General features: G+C 33.8%; 1 protein-coding gene across 9 annotated transcripts in view; it reads right to left on the bottom strand.

Annotated features, from left to right (window-relative positions):
* The window catches only part of RELCH (RAB11 binding and LisH domain, coiled-coil and HEAT repeat containing), a 113,393-nt gene that overhangs the window by 24,073 nt on the left and 71,681 nt on the right, over nt 1-17,639 (bottom strand). For 4 of the 9 annotated variants that reach the window (XM_042962082.1, XM_042962078.1, XM_042962083.1 and 1 more), the window contains 8 exons: nt 15,713-15,869; nt 14,966-15,089; nt 12,916-12,964; nt 10,370-10,449; nt 7,029-7,135; nt 5,975-6,074; nt 1,112-1,194; nt 269-332 (listed from right to left, as the gene is read on the bottom strand). In XM_042962082.1, the coding sequence (XP_042818016.1) occupies nt 269-332; nt 1,112-1,194; nt 5,975-6,074; nt 7,029-7,135; nt 10,370-10,449; nt 12,916-12,964; nt 14,966-15,089; nt 15,713-15,869 (764 nt within the window). Of the gene's footprint in view, nt 1-268; nt 333-534; nt 618-1,111; nt 1,195-5,974; nt 6,075-7,028; nt 7,136-10,369; nt 10,450-12,915; nt 12,965-14,965; nt 15,090-15,712; nt 15,870-17,639 lie in introns of those variants that run through there. The other 5 variants (XM_042962079.1, XM_042962080.1, XM_042962081.1 and 2 more) reach the window with 5 other exon arrangements.

Genomic DNA, 17,639 nt, shown 5'->3' with positions numbered 1-17,639 from the left:
CAGCTAGGCTTAAAAGAGAACATCTAGGAGTTGGCTTGTACTTAATTCTCTAATTGAGAAGATAGACTAGAGATTTCCTTAGGATATGAAAATACACTTTGGATAAGGCTATCATGTTTTCAAATCCTGAGATAGTCCTCTGGCCCACAACCAACTAAGAGATATAAAAAAAGTTATAATACTCCCTTCCCCCTACCACTGGCTGCATGGATGGTAATGTATCATCACCTCAACAGTACATAGATAATAAATTTCAATCATTTCCTACCTCTCTTTGAATAACTGTTTCCATAATAGTGCCAAAGGCCGGAATTGTGGCAATCCGGACAGAGCTGTTAGAATTAAAAAAGAAAGAAACTGAAACTTTCTTTGAGATGAAAAGCTGATTATTAAAATGTGTATCACAGTTAAGTATAAGGTAAATATACTGTATTAGTCTCTAGCAATGACAAATTAAATTAAAAAAAAGCAGACCAAGAAGAATGCTCAAAAAGACAGACAGGATAACTTAAGGTCGCAGTCTGTGGAACTCACAATTCAGGATCACTGGACAAGGTAACAAGGGCCGGAGCAACCCGCTTGTCAACTAACGCTTCACTCATGCCTCGAAGAGTCAGCTGTAAACCAGTCAACATGCAATAAAAAATGGTTTGGTAAACTGGAATGAGAACTGGGTTAGCTGTGACTGAGGATGGGCAGGCAGACTCATTGGTCTTTCTTGGTTTAGTCACCCACACGAGACATTAAAATGTTAAGCCTTTGGTTCATGCCACTATACTTACTGGTAACAACATGTTAGTGAGATTAGCAGAGCATCCTTTCTCGGCTTGGAAGAAATAGTCCATCAGCATATTTTAAGTTTAGGAAATGTTTACTGAGAATACTATTAATGTATTCTTTTCGATACATGGCCTCCAAATGTGAAGGTTGACTTAAAAAAAAAAGATACATGAACAGTATAATAAAGTTTAAAATCAAGTGAACATTAATCCAATATTATTATTTTGAAGAGATAAATCTATTCTTTAATGAATTGAAAAGCTGATGGTTATTTCTTGATAGGCACATTTTGAAAGGGATGCTGAATGTAAAAGGCAGGGATGACACTTACATTTCAGGGTCACTGGAGAGAGTAATGAGAGCAGGAACAACCCTCTGAGCTACCAGAGTTTCATTCACCCCCTTCACCAACAGCTGATTGGTCAGCGCAGGGGGTATTCACAGGTGATGCATGGAAAGAGCAAACACAGTGCCATGGGAAGAAGAAAGGAACGACCAAGAGAAAGAGAGAAAACACAAAAGCAAAACCAAAATTAGAAGCTAAGCAAATATTGCTACTAGAGTGCTTTAATAAAGGGAGAGAATGCTTGGGAGGAAAACAAAGCTTAAATAGCTTAGCAGTCCACAAAAACAGAGTGTATCACCAATTCAATGGCAGTTTGTACTTTTGGTCAAAGTCTCCATGCAATTTCCATGTTCGATTAAAATGCAATTTAAAAGAAAGCCTTTCTTTGTGTCTTTCTTTCTTTCTTTCTGGATAAAAAGAAGATATATACTGGATTCTATGGTTAAAATTCTTGAAGAAAATCTGCTGTCGTTTTATTATGACCAACAAGGTACAAACTGGACTGTTTTTAAACCAAACTCAAATGGCTAGCAGCCACCACTAAACTGCTTCTGATTGTTCTATGGCAAGTCAACTTAAAAATCACAGGGAAACTCCCAACCTTTTACATCACATAGCTTTCTCTTTTGAGTTACAAAGACACATAATGCAGCCTGAGTGGAAAGTAGTACATGTGGGAATTAGATCTGGGTTCAGACTCCAGCTCTCCACTTATCAGCCATGTGGCCTTAGATGCATTACGTAATCTTCTTGAAACTCAGTTTTCTCATCTGAAAATGGTAACACTGTTATCTACCTTAAAGGATCATTGTGCTACTAACTGTACAAAATATGCCTAAATATTGTGTCTGCAAAGATTAGGCATTCAAGAAATGTGAGTTTAATTGTGAGTACTACAAGGATATAAGATTTATGATATATTTGAAAAAAGAAATTATTAATTAAAAAACTGTTTTGACTGCTTCAAGTAGTTAGCATTTACAGTTTGTTTTACATTTCTCTAAAAGCTCAAATGAATAAGAAAATAAACATGATAAGCACAATCAGACCTATTTCTATAACCTAATGGTAAAATAATTCATTTAGCAACCAACCCTAAATCTAGAACAGGAGGACAATATTTTGGAGCGTTATACATTTTGTTTTTAAAAGGGCCACATCCTAGGGTGCCCGGTGGCTCAGTCAGTTAAGCGTTGACTCCTGAGTTTGGCTTGGTTGGGGAGGTTGACAACCGTGTAGGGATCCCTGTGACGATAGCGTGGAGCCTGCTAGAGATTCTGGCTCTCCTCTCTCTCTGCCCCTCCTCCCGCTCATGCATGTTCTCTCTCTCAAATACACATTAAACAAGATTATAAAAAAAATAAAAGGGCAGCATCCTAATCCTACATTCTCAATGTCAGAATTTAAAAACAAATTACTTCTAAATGCTTGTCAATCTGGTCACCTTGCAGTGGAACTAGGCCTCGTGGAAGATGGAGGGGCTGTGGAATTTTTGTAACAAAAACCCAACACTGTGCGCCTGTTAACACATTCTTCCCACACGCCGTATCAGAGACAGCAGAGCTCACTTTATGTGAAGATTCCTAACTTGACAATAATCTGTTAGCATTCAACAACTGATTCCCTTTAAAATCTACTTCAATATTCTGAACTAAATTTTATAAAAATACTTGGATAATTAGGCTGGAATAAAATGACACAAGAACTTTTGCTACTACCTTAAACATTCCAGAGGTCAGGCAGAAAGAAATAGGGGAGAGAAGTTCAAATACTGTTAAATAAAACTTTCTTCTCTGTACCTTTTTGTAAATACGATAGCTTAGATCTGAATCAGTAAAGTGTATCTTAAAATGTCTGCTACCTTGTGCCAGCCAAAAAGCATTAAAAAAAAAAAAAAAAGAGGTCTAATCTAGGGGACAAGTTAAATTTTCATTGCTCTGCAGTTTGAAGTGTAATTTCTTTATTAAGCTAGAAAATCAAAAAGTAAAATTTAAGAGTTATCAATTGTTATGCGCTTTATGTACAATGTATCATTTGATCTTTAAACCTGATGAGCTAAATACAATTATTATCAATGTTTTAACAGATGAAGAAGAAACTGAGCCTTGGAGAACAAGTTAAGTAACTTGTCCAGGGTTTTAGAGGCAATAAAAAGCCAAATTAGCAAATGGACTCGTCACATCTGTCTCACAAGCCCAGGCCTTCTTTGAGTTGGCCTACTGTTACAGGCTTAGCTTCCTTATGACTGATAGGAGAAATCATTAGATGAAGTTCTTTTCTGCATCTTTTGGGAAATCCATTATGTCACATGATAAAGTTTCCTTATAAATCAATTTCAATAATAACCTGTCCCTTCCAAAAGTAATACATTGGCCTATTATTTAACAATGAAAATAATAAGATTAATTGGGTTTCCCCTTTTTGTCCTGCTGTCTGAAAACTTAGAGCTACATTTAGTGTTCAGTTTCACTAAGTATCTCATGTTATGTTCCTGGTAGATCCATTTCTTGCTTTCTTCCCAATAGTTTCCGGTCTCACATAAAAAATTTTCTTTTATTATAAATGTCCTGCCTTTTTTTTTTTTTTTTTTTTAATTTTTATTTTTGAGAGAGGGTGTGAATACGGGAGGGGAGGAGAGAGAGGAAGACAGAGGATCCAAAGCAGGCTCTGCATGGACAGCAGCGAGCCTGATGCAGGGATTGAACTCACGAACTGTGAGATCAGGCCCTGAGCCAAAGTCGGACACTCAACTGAATGAGCCACCCAGGTGCCCCTAAATGTCCTGCTTTTCATGTTTTTATTTTGAATTAACTCATTGCGGGCGAGGGGAAGCAGGCACAACTGTAAATTATAATGTATTAGTATAAAAAAATCTTTTGAAATATACTTATTTTTTTAATACAATTTTGCTCACTGTAAGAGTCACTGACAACAAAAGTAACTTTAATTTTTTCTACTGATGATTTTACTGGCATGATCACTGAAAAAAATTTTATCACAAATGAGTTGGAAAAAATATTGAAATAATTCTCTCAATTGGACTCAAGTTCATAATCAACCTGAAAGAACGCTGAAAACTGCCGAAGCATAGGTATAGTTTCCAAACCAGCACTGATTGCAAACATAGAAACCAAAACCAGACAAAAGCCACATATAAGAAATAAGGCAGAAAGAACCCAAAAACAAATAAAAAGAGAGGATGTTTCATTTTATTTAAATTATTTTCATTTCTATGGTATGCTTACCAGTGAATACATAATTTGAGAAACAAATGGTTTAAGAGAAAGAAGTAGCTTTTAGCGTCTTAGAATAAAATCCTATAATGACAAGTGTATTAAAGACATAGTTCTTTATATAAAAGGATGCACTTTTCTTTCACGGATGACTCTTTTCAGCATACTGAATAATCAAAAATTATTTATACCCACAGGAACTTATTACTACAGATCAATCTGAATTTTAAATTTGGCATTCACCTTGACAAAGAACACTTGATTATAGTTTTTTAAATCAAATATGTACAATAACTGAGGCAGTAACATGGACAGAGGATATTCAACTTCCTGGTAAGACTGGAATTTTCTTTAGATTTCACACATCCATTTTATATATTTAAAAGTTTTAGAAGGTACGTATTTTAAACATACCAGTGCTCTATTCTTCAAATGGCAATTTATCTTAAATTGTGGAAAAACTCTGAAATTCAGAAGAATTGAATTATCCAATTCTTTTTATGGAAATACACGCTTTCAGATATTTTAAGAATCACAGGCATATTAGGGATAATTTTAGCCTGGATACATATACATTCTCTAAACTATTATATTACTCTGTGAAATAACAGCATGATAAGGAACAAAAAATAATGATAATGATACCTAACATTTATTAAGTTCCTATGTGCCAGATGCTGTTTTAAGGGCTTTACTAGTATTAATTCATTTCATATTAACAAAAATCCTTTGAGATGGATACTTATTATCATTTTCATTTTGTAGATGAGGAAACTGAGGCACAGAGAAGTTTGAACTTGCCATTAAGTGGCAGAGACAGACACTGAACCCAGGCAGTTAGGCTCTATGGCAAGACTCAAGAGCAGAAAGAACACTCTAAATTAATTTTTGTCTTCAAATACAAGTTCTAGAAATATAAACCAATGAATGGATGAATGAATAAATAAATAAAGTAGGCTATGGCATAATTTCCTCTATGATGGATATTTTGAATTTCAAAAGATAGGCATTTCAATTTTCATACTTAATTTGGGTAGGTGGCAACTTCAAGAAAATCCAGTTGAATTATATGAACAGTCTCTTCTCTCCTAATAAGTCTATGGACAGTTAATGTATAGGGATGTTATTCCAGACATGATTTGTGAGGAAATAATCAAGTAGAGTAATCAACAAAGTATCCCCATATTTGCAATAATTGATTTTTTAAAGTTATTCATGAATCCAACTATATTTTATAACTTTAAATATATCTTATATTGTTTTAGTTTATTTTAGTAGCCATTTTATCTCAATAAATAGAAAAGTATAGTCAGGAAAGATTTATATAAGATGGAAATTAAAATAAGATTTAAAAGAAAATTTAAGAAGTAGAACTGAGAATAACATCCAAGGGACCAATAACATCCAATTAACCAATACTGAAACATTCTTAAATATATCAAAGCTAAATTTCTGCCCCATCACACAGTACACAACTAGATACTATTCAATGCCATAAAATATACATCAACATAACATAGTATGCAAAGCCTTTAATAAAAAAAAAACATTCCCTTCTCCATCTTCCAAAGGAAATCATTATAATTAGAAATGAGAGAAGCATTTGTTTACATACCTCAAACATTCTAGCAGCGGTACATCTCACAAGTGCTGAAGTATGGACAACACCATACCATAAAACAGTTAATAATAACTCGTGGTAGGCTGGATTTGCACTGAAAGAAAAAACTCAGTGTTAAAAGTGAGGGCTACAGTGTCTTACTGGTGTATTGAAAAACACTACATTTGTAAGTAATATTAATGATAAAAATATTGGCAAAAAATATGAAATTACTCTGTATGGTTTAACAGGTTACATGCAAGACTCTTTAAAAAAGGAAGTCACCTTACAAAGCTACAAACTTTTAGCATATTCAGGAGTTATACTTTTAGGTTCTGTAAACATTTACAATTCTGATAGAAATCTCAACTCTTTAATAGCATACAAGTTAAAATGATAAAAAATAAAAGAAAATTCACCCAGAAGGAAAAAAAGAAAGAGCACTGGACTGAGTCAGATGGGTAAGTTACAACCTCTGTGGGTCTTAATTTCTGTATGTATAAAAATTGGGGAAGCAATACTTGTCCTATTTATGTCATATGTTTATTGTAGGATCAAATCAGATCAACTCAAATCACTGACATGGAAGGAGAAGTTGGCTGTGAGGCCTATTCAAATGCAAGACTGTATTGTTACCAAGTGCCCAAGCCTGTTTGCAATAAAGACAGAGATAAAATGACATTAACAGCTAGATGATGTGATTATGAGCAGGATCAGGCAATGGGATACAAAAAGGAGCTAATGAACTTTCACTTGGAGCTCCTTTTTCAGTTTTGGGAAACTAAATTTTCTTCAAATCTGAATTTTATTTCTCCAGCTGCTTCAAAGAAAACATATGTCTATACTCTTTCCCCTACTCTTTTATTACAATGTATTGATTACAAAATATTGAGAATGTACAAATAAGCAAAACCAAAAACCAAACACCTTTAAAAGGACAAAAACTAGGCCTCAAAACCAAAAGATTTGGTGTGGATGCCAATATTTTTTGACTCAAACTATGTATCTTATAAATACAATTTAAAAACTTTACATGAATTAAAAAACAAACATAAGCTAAGATTTTTACCCCAGTTCCACAAAAGAAGCCTTCAAGCTATCAAGAGGAGCATGCGATAATGAAAGCAGGGTCATTACATCTTCTAAGAATCCCACTAACAGTTTTCGGTCTTCTTCCTACAGAGGATAAAGACTGATAATGAATTTCCAAGCAATCAAGTAGAACTAAAATACTAATTTCGTATCTATAATTATAAAGTTTTATCAAATATGGGGAAATATCCAGTCTCAGAAGCATTTTAACTAAAGATATGTATTAAACTTATCTATCTATGATCACAATGGTAAAAGGACAAAGACTATCTTGATTCACAGATCCTCAGACCTGTGCTGTTCATTATGGTAGCCACTCACCACATGCAGTTATGTAAATTTAAATTAAAAATAAAGTACAATAAAAGATTCAGTTCTTTAGTAGCACTAGTTACAATTCAAGTGCTTAATGGCCACGGGTGGCTAGTGGCTTCCTCATTGGACAGTTCAGATACAGATATGTCTGCTGTTGCAGGAAGTTTTATTAGACAGTTCTGCTTTAGAAAATGAAAAGGTATATTCTTTTATTAAAATTTATTTTTACAAATTTTAGTAACCACTCATTTTGGCACTAAGCACTTAAATACAAACTAGTAAAAGCTATTCCCCTAACAGAAAATTGTTTCCAAGAAATTATTCTTGCAATTTCTCAGTGGTAAGAAGCTACATGCTTGTTGAAATACAGAGTACTGTGTTCTTTTTCTTTCTTTTCCTGTATCTTTTTTAAATTTTTATTTTTTATTTTTTAATATCATTTATTGTCAAGTTAGCTAACATACATTGTATACAGTGTGCTCTTGGTTTCAGGGATAGATTCCTGTGATTCATCACTTACATACAGCACCCAGTGCTCATCTGAACAAATGCCCTCCTCAATGCCCATCACCCATTTCCCCCTCCCCCCTGCATCCCCATCAACCCTGTTTGTTCTCTGTATTTATGAGTCTCTTATGGGTTTGCCTCCCTGTCTGTTTGCAGTCATATCCTTGATTAAAAAATAATCTATATTTTCAAACTTTCTTTAATAAACCATCATTTTCATAATCAGAAAATAATCAGTATTTTCTTTTTTCTTTTATTGTACTTTATTAAGAAATATATTGTAAAAAATAAGTGTGCTAAATTAGGAAGGTTAAAAAATCACTTTGTATGTTAAATTAACCTGAGTCTATAAAGGAAGGGAATCTGACATTCTGTCAGGAAATAAATATATAATAAATTAGAGTTAAGTTTTCTGTCATTAGGGATGTATTAGGCCAACAATAAATAGCTTCTGCATTAATATTAATAAATAGATCTATGAAAAATACTGGATTGCCACCAACCATTTTTTTTTCCCTACATAATCAGGTTCATTTAGAATGAATAAAGGATTAAAAACAATAGAATGAATAAAGGATTGACAAAAGTAATGATCAGCACGAACAATGTCAGAGCAGTTTTGGAATATGACAGTCTACTTAATGTAAAGCTTAGGACACTGACAAACCAGAATCAGAGCAATGTTGGAATAGAGACTCTACCCAATTTTAGTTGCCTACTATGTCAAAACACAAAATATACATAAAATTGGAAAACAAACTGTAAATCTGAAAAACCTAAAGTGTGAAATAAGAGCTATGAAACATACTTCCAAATGAGCATAGATTCTTCTAATCTGAAAATTTAGTACAATCCTATTCTATTTCTCATTTTTGAAATCTCAAGACAAAAAAATATATTTGATTCAAAACAGTTTTCAACTCACAGCTTTTCAAATTAAAGAGAGTGGAAAATGGTATGCATAGTATTGTGTCTGGCAATATGCTAGGATTTAAATCTTCATGAGTTTAAGAACAATAGAGACAATCTATTAAAGTTACAGGACTTAAAATACCCTACACACAGGGATTGTGTGTGTATTCATATTATGAGGCACTCTTCAAAACCAGGGTAGAAAAGAATAGTTTAAAGGAATACTGTGTTACTTTAACAGAATTGGAGCTTCTGTTGAAAGGTATGTGATACTGTAGGACTACATTTTAAAACTGTAAGATAGCTCAATCTGTTTTGGAAGAAGAGTGCAATAAATATGAATTATACTTTGAATTCAAAAGGCAAAAGAAATGTTAGGTATTAATGGGGGAAAACTCAGGAAAAAAGGCCTTCCTTTTTGATTCTTACATTCTAAATCCTATTTATTTTTATTATTTTTTAAAAGTTATCTCTATGCCCAATGTGGGGCTCGAACTCATGACCCTGAGATCAAGAGTTACATGCTCTACCTACTGAGCCAGCCAGGTGCTCCTCACATTCCAATTTCTAAAAATGCTTTATCCTGAATCCATACTTTCACCTGACTGGTGGGGCTGCCTCACACTTAAAAATGACTGATCTACATTAATATATACCATGTTCATTTCCTTAAAACAACGGTAAGTGGAATGTAGTAGTTTGTTATACTGGTGACAACCAATGAACCGCACCTCCTGGCTCATGCCTTTATTTCGTGCCCTCTTCTGGAATCTGGGCTGGGCCTGTAACTTGTTTTAACCAAGGGAAGGCAACAGAGTGATGTGCTAATTCCAAGCCTAAGCTTTCGCCTAGCAGATGCTGCTTTTGCGCTCTGAGGAGCCCTGAGCAGCCCTGAGCCACCACGTATTAAGTCTGGCTGTGCCGCCCCAGACGCCCTAAGACAACACAGAGACTGAAGCTCAGTCACCCTAGCTGACCTCCCTTCCAACCAAAAAGGTGAATGCAACAACATGAGTGACTTGACCACCAGCAAGACCACAAAAGAGAGGCCAAGTTGAGTAAAGCCCATCAGCAAATAAAAGGGTTATAATAAGCCATTATGATTTAGGGTAATTTATTATGTAGTAACAATTAAGAAAAATAAGGTATTATTAAAAAGTATTTTGCACAAAATGGTAATAGAGTACAGTATTCTACAGCATTTTGTAATTTGCTCCACCTAATACATGTGCTTTGTTATTTAATTTATGAAAAATGAATCATGAAACACAATGAAACTTTGCTAAGCAAGTACAATCTAACACTTCTAACAAAATATCAAGAAGCACACAATCTCTAAATTTATTTGTTCAAGATTTGTTCAATGAAGACTTATTCAAATATGCTCTCCACTATAAATTACTTATTGAACAAAAGAAATATATAAATTTTGTTTTCCTTTATGGGTAACATGAACCCATAATCTAATCTAATCTATGTTGTTAATACATATTACTTTTATAATATAATATAAAGCATAATATTATGTATCTTTCTAAACAGAAAGTGCTTTTACATTTTCTAGTAAAAGGATTTTTCTCTTACCTGAATATAACACGTAAGGACTCCTGTTGCATAAATGGGGACAGTAGCTTTAGTGAGGACCCCATTTCCTGCTGAGGAATCTAAGATCATTAAAACAATTTTAAAAATCTGCATGTATTTTAAATGTAAAGCAAAAAGTCACAATGCAAATTATATTTAAAATTCCAACTGGTTACAAGGCTTATGCATGCATATTATTACTTTGGAAAAGAATTTTGATTAAAATACATATCCATGGTTGTTGTAAAAACATAGCTTAATACTTTTTATAAAGCCAGTAGCATAAACATTTTTGATAGATGTTAAGAACTCTAATAACCAAAATGAGATGCTATACTCTATTTCCATACTCAGAAATCGGAGCTTTCTTGAACTCTCCCAAGTGCCAGTCCATATAAACAGGTCTTAAATTTTCATAGTATTCGGTAAAAGGTAAAGGCACTCAGCTAAAAGGTGGCATCTGGATATATATTATTTAATCTGCTTCCTGATATGAGATACTACCTAGTTTCCAGTACTAGTCTAGTTCCAAAGCCCCTCCTGCATCCTCTATAGGGATTTTCAGCCAGATGACCCTATTTTCGCTGGGAAAATGCAGGCAAAGTACAGAGGCAGAAGAGGGGAAAGCATTCCAACACAGGAGAGTACCCTGTGACTACTGTAAAATAAGATAAATTCATCTGTAGATGATTTCAAAAAAGAAATTCAGAGATGATGTAACATTATTTATAGCAACAACAGCTCTGGTTTATTGTTCTTTAGGCACTATTTTAAGTGCTTTATATTTGCTTTTATGTATCCCCAAATTTTTAAGTACTTTTTTCTATTTTTATATGGTTTGAAATTCTTTTCAGAAAATAGTACATAAACAAATTTGACTAACTGCCCTGAAAGAATTGTAGCAAAAAAGAAAGTTCCATTTTCACATCAAGGAGCACTTGAGGTTTGTTTATGCTCTCGGTAAGAGTAATTTTTTCTTTGGGGGACTACTGATATTGGTTGAGTGTGACTATGGTAGTTGAGAGTTAAATCTGAGGTTAGGAACATAGACTTAAGTTGGATTCATAGATATAGACTATACATATAGGGATTAGTAATCTCTTCCTACATGAACTACTAAACACTTAGAGCTAACTAATAATTCTAAAAGCTGTCAGTTTTTAAAATATGTAAATATTCCTCACTAATTTATCATCAGAATTAACAACTACACAGATAATACCAACTATTAGGCATTCTAAACATTAACACTTGATAATATAAATTTTGGGAAGCATTTATCAAAAAAAAAAATCTCATCATGTTTGAACTTAGAAGAAAAAGATATATTTATTCATCTCTATTTCTGAGGACAGCCTAAGATGGGTTTTGTAGATCACTCAAATCAAATCACTAAGGTAGGACGGTGATAAGAATTACCTATATGTCCGAAACCAACCAAGTTTAAAAAAAAAAAAACAAGAAAAAAAGGAGGGCTATACGTTTTTCTTTCTAACATTTTCTACAATTTATTCGTAGAAACTAGAAAAATACACAGGAACTTAAGATCCACAAGGAAACAAGTTCTTAGGCTGATGGTGCTATAACTAGACTTCTTAAGACAAATCAGTGAAAACTATCAACAGAGGGACTGGAACTGCCCATTCAAGTATGTGGGTTTTTTTTTTTTTTTCCGTAAGTTTATTTATTTTGAGAAAAAGAGAGAGAGAGAGAGGAAACAGTGTGCATGAGTGCGAGTGGGGGAAGGGCAGAGAGAGGGAGAGAGAATCCTGAGCAGGTTCTGTGCTATCAGTGGGGCTAGATCTGACGACCTGATCAAGACCTGAGCTAAAACCAAGAGCTTAACCAACTGAGCTACCCGGGTGCCCCCTCAAGCATGTAGTTTCATTTCAAAAACATATATGCATATCTTACATTCTCTTCCGCTATATTTGTTTTCATTTTAAAAGATTTAAATAACTAATTTGGAAGTAGAGATCCTTTATTCTATAATTTTCAATATTGTGAATATACCACTTCAAACCTACAAGGGTACAAGCACTCTATTTGAGAAACTCAGCCTTAAATCAATTTAATTGCAAGGAAGGTAGATATTTATAAGCAAATTAATAAAGATGAGTCTCACTACCATCTCATGGAAAAGAGGTAGATGTGACACAGTTATAAAACCAAGAAATAAACTTTCCTTTTCACTTGTACTTGTTAGTTCATTTACATACCATTGGCACATAATGAATATAGTATTTTTCCTGAGTAAAGATATCCAATTGTCTTAAAAGTAATAATAAATGGGGGTGCCAGGGTGGCTCAGTCGATTGGGCATCCGACTTCAGCTCAGGTCTTGGTCGTACAGCTTGTGCGTTTGAGCCCCGCGTCGGGCTCTGTGCTGACAGCTCAGAGCCCGAAGCCTGCTTCAGATTCTGTGTCTCCGTCTCTCTCTGCCCCTCCCCTGCTCACACTCTGTCTCTCTTTCTCTCTCTCAAAAATAAAAAAAAACGTTAAAAAAAAAATTAAAATTAAAGAAAAGTAATAACAAATGAACTTACCAATGTTTTCTTCAGACAGTCTTAAAATCTCCTGGAACTGAGGTTTGACCTAAGAGACCGAAAGAAAAGATCCAAAAAGTTTCAGTCCAATGGATCAATTAAAGATTAAATAAATGTTTACTATGGCTACTACTACTACATTCATTGATTCATCTGATTAATTGATTTATTTACTTATTTTTTTATTTTGCTTTATGGACGATTTAAGTGATCAGAAATATAACAATTCTTCTTCTTTTTTTTTTTTTTAAGTTTATTTATTTTGAGAGTGCGAATGCACGTGTGAGCTGTCAGGATGGAGCCCGATGTGGGGCTCGATCTCCTGAATTGTGAGAATATGACCTGGGCCAAAATCAAGAATCGGACACTAAATTGACTGAACCCCCGATGTGCCCCAGAGATGTAACAATTCGTAAGAGGCTTAGAATAAAAGAAGAGTCAAGTTACTACAAGCAACACCTTTAGAGAAAAAATGTTTTCAAAATCAAATCATGTCAGTAGGTATTTTCTGAAAGGTTTTTGCTTTCCTTCACTAAATTAAAATAATTTCCAAGATGACTTTAAGGGCTTGAAATTACTACATCTTAAAACTTCATGACAGAAAGATTATTTAGGTAAATATTATTATATGATTAGAATTATTTTTTAAAACTTTGCTGTATTTAAAAGGAATGCAGAGCAAATTCCATTCATTTAGGGTATTCAATAAGTAACATATTCATCATGTAATATCCATCTGCTTAAATTTTAACTTCCTTAAAACTGAAATTTAAGCATCAAATATAGAATTTACCTACAATTTTTTAAGCTAGTAAATGCTAATTTCAATTTTTTATTATTAACATTATCACAGATTTCAGGTTTCAGGGCACTGAAGTCAACCACTTACTGCTAAGTATTTAAATGAACTCCTACTTACTTTTTTTTTTTTTTAATAATAGCTACTTCTTTTGGAGATGTCAGACAATTTTTGCCAATGTTGATAACTATAACATCAAATTCTATTTAATAATTAGATGTTAGCAAAAATGTAAAATGATCTTGTTTCTTCTACAGTAGCATCAAGGTCTAACTTCTTGCCCTCTTAGCGGCAGGTCAGGCATAACAAACAACTTAAAGGGAGGTGAAGCCCACTGTTAGAAGATTAATCTACAGCACCATACTTATGGAACAAAAAGACACTAAAGTAATTTATTCATTTCATGCATGCCAAGGCTAAGCCCAGATAACTTAATTATTATAGGTCACAAACTTAATAGTATTTATTATAACTCACTTTCTGAATTTTGTCCAGTCTGCTATACCAAACTATTTTGCTTTAAATGTTTAAATACCCACAGAGTAAAGTAATAGTTAATAGTAAAGAGCTCCACAAAATTCTTACCTTTTAAACGTCTTGATTAACATTTGATTGTAACAACTGTATCTTTTTATGTTTTTCTTAGCTCTCTAAAGAACTGCCCCAACAATACGCTAGCAAGACAAATGCATTAAAGATGAAACTGGGATCTAAGGACATTCCAACTGTAGTATCTAAAACTGTAAAGTAACCTGGATATGCAGATGTGACAAATACTAGTTTTGGCAGCGACTGAAATATGCAGCATGAATCTCAAGTGTCCACCCTATTCTAAGAGCTGGTCGTGCAGCAAGGCTTCTATAGAAGCTACGTTGGTTCCACAGTCGCCTGAGGTTTTGACCAAAGTGTGCTGAGCAAACAGCTGCTCCCCGAATGTGTGGTGGATGGAAAGGCAGGAGAAGCGCATCAGAGAATCAGTGAAGGCCTCTGATACGGCCTCTGCTGGAAAGATACCCAGTGTGTAGATGTTATATCCAAATCTGGATATCAACCAAGTTTAGGCTAAATCATCGAAACGTGAATAAAGATAAGAAGGTTATTCACTAGAATTTTCTGTTACTATCATAGTTTTCTAAGATATTAAAAGGTAAAGGAAGAGCTCATGCTTTGGTTTACTCTGTCACAGCGTTAATTAACACATTACATTTCTGTATCTCTTGCAATAAGAAAATATGGAACACAAGTTTTTACCTTAGTGTTTGTAAAAATTTTGCCAAATGTCCGGCAAAGGCGCCAGAAAAATCTGGAGAATTCATGGACACAGGCAGTTGAAGTAACATTAATTTTGCCAACTATTTCTATAAGTTGTGGCAACCTGAATGTGAAAGGAAAGAAAAATAGGCAGGGGATACATATAAATTACTGTTTCCTTGCCAATGTCTGAAACAATGCAAATCTAACAACCTCCTGCTTTGCTTTTCATAGCCAGTAAAACCGCAAATCAAAGGAGCGGTTTGAGATACCCTGAAAAGGTTTTCAGTTTATATTCTACTCTATAAACTTCTTAAATTTTAACTGCTTGCCATAAAACACATGGAACCTTAACGGTAGAGTTTTGCCTATGGAGTTAATGAGACACAGATCACTGGATTTGATGCTTCACATAAGTGCTTGGCTAACAAGGCATCCACCGTAGCTTCAAAAATGACAATCTGGATGTGGTTTAAAATACATCACCACGATTAGACAACAACAAGGCAGCAGCCAGGTCCTTTTGACATAGTCTGGCAGCACCATCCTTATAGATAAATACCTACATAGCCAATGGTATAAATCTCCTCTCCTAAAGAAGTTTACCATAGATAATGCCAAGTTATGTTTTTGTTTTGTTTTTATATTTTGTTATATTTTGTCCCTCAGTGCCAAAACTAAGCATAGGGAGCTATCTTCCATCAACTGATGGAGGCGTACCAAATGAATATGAAGGCAGTAACTTACAATTGATTGACAACCCACAGTAAAGTCTCCCAGCCTGTTGTACCCTCGTGTTCCAGCTGGTAATCATAAAGTTGTAAGAGCACTGCCAATTGCTCACGACTTCCAATTATAGTAGACACATCTTGAAGAGGCGACATAGGCCGAGGGAACCTAGTCACTATAAATAATAGAAGCAAAATAAATCATGTGAAAAGTGGCAGTGTGTGAAGCTAACTATTCTGTGAAAAGGAAAATAAGATTCTGTCTCCCGATATTTAATTGCTTATTATAAACTTTAAATAGAAAACTGAAATATGTTAATCATATAATTTTTTTAAAAAGTGAAACAAATTCCTGTCACACGTGAACAAATTTAACACGTCTCAAAAATTAAGATTTTAGGAGACTAAATAGTTATAGTAAACGAACACTGTAATGAAATAGTTTGCTAATAAAGAGTAAAATTGCATTTAGGTTAAGTTAAAATTGGCCCAAAGATAAGATGTTAGCTGAAACATGGATTTGAATTTGGTTTAAAAAAAATAGAAATACTTATAATTCCACCAGACTACTTATGACAATGAAATAGAGAACACTTCTTGATGGCTATTAAATGGTAACGCATGCCAACAGCTCATTAACTGTTAGAAACTCCTAACTGCCCAACAACTCTTGCATAGAGGCTAATATCCTAAAACATGCAAAAATACAGAATTTTCTCAAAATATATTAATGGCTTCATAATTATTATTAAACTTAAGAAAACATGAAATGCACATAATTTTAAAAATGTTCAAAGACAAAATTAAGATGTTACCGTCTTTTTATGCTGCCCAAGACTTTTAACAGTATATTAAAGACAGAGGTCATCCCTTGCTAGCTGAACTCTCCTATTTGCTATCATAATATACCAACCAACAAATAAATGAGTTTGGGTAACATGGTACCTCTCACTATCTGAGGTTTCTGCTTGAATTCTCACTGTATCTCAGTCCAGGAATAAACAGATTTGGACTGCGAGGGATATTTGTACTTCCTAGGGAATATATCATGTCAAAGCATATCTGATATAATTTCAAACACGGTTATATAACACCTGTCACAATCTGCTGCACTATGATAGAGTGAATGTCATTCCTTCATAAATACTAATAAACAACTGAAAAATAATAGAACAGTTTAAAGCAAAATAGATATGTCAAGATTAACTACAGGGGAAAGTGAGGTCTAAAGACTTAAAGGTAGGTCCAAGAGAAGCAAAATAATGTCAAAAAATAAGCAGTTATTTGGATAACTCAATTATTACAGGTAAGTAAACAGAATGGCTCAGGAGTCTCAAAACATTGTTCTATTTAACAGGATTTTTAACAATATAGAACTATAGAAAGGTCCCCAGAATGTCATTTTAATAGGATAGCAAAATACCAGCATTTTATTGTCAACAAAACAGTCACAATTATCCAGCAAAGTAACAGCCATTACGACTCTTTAATGTATTTCCCTCTCACTAGAATGTAAGCCCTCTGAAGGCAGAAAGTTGTGTCTATTTTATTCACGAATGTATCTCAAGTGTTTAAAATAGTGCCTGACATAAATATTAGTTACCGCTGTAAATAAATTGGTAGTAAAACTATTTGTGTTTCTATTATATAAGAGAAAATAAATCTTCACTTATCATAAATTCTATCCCAAATATATGGATAGACATATAGACATGGATATACAGACCCTACATAAGAATACAATATTTTCTCATTTAAAATAAATGATTTATAACCAAGAAGTGGGCATAATAATATTAACATTTATGGCTGCTGTTAAAAGTCAGAGAGTCATATTCAGTCTAAAAGAATTAAAAAGGAAAGGTTATTTTTGGTATGATGACATAATCACAAGAAAGGTCAAATAAACCGTGGAAGAAATATATTCAGGATGGTAAAGCAGTTGT

The sequence above is a fragment of the Panthera tigris genome, chromosome D3 (assembly GCF_018350195.1).
Source record: "Panthera tigris isolate Pti1 chromosome D3, P.tigris_Pti1_mat1.1, whole genome shotgun sequence".
NCBI classification, from domain to species: Eukaryota; Metazoa; Chordata; class Mammalia; order Carnivora; family Felidae; genus Panthera; species Panthera tigris.
Note: the sequence above shows the minus strand (reverse complement) of the source record. Positions and strands in the feature narration are given on the sequence as shown.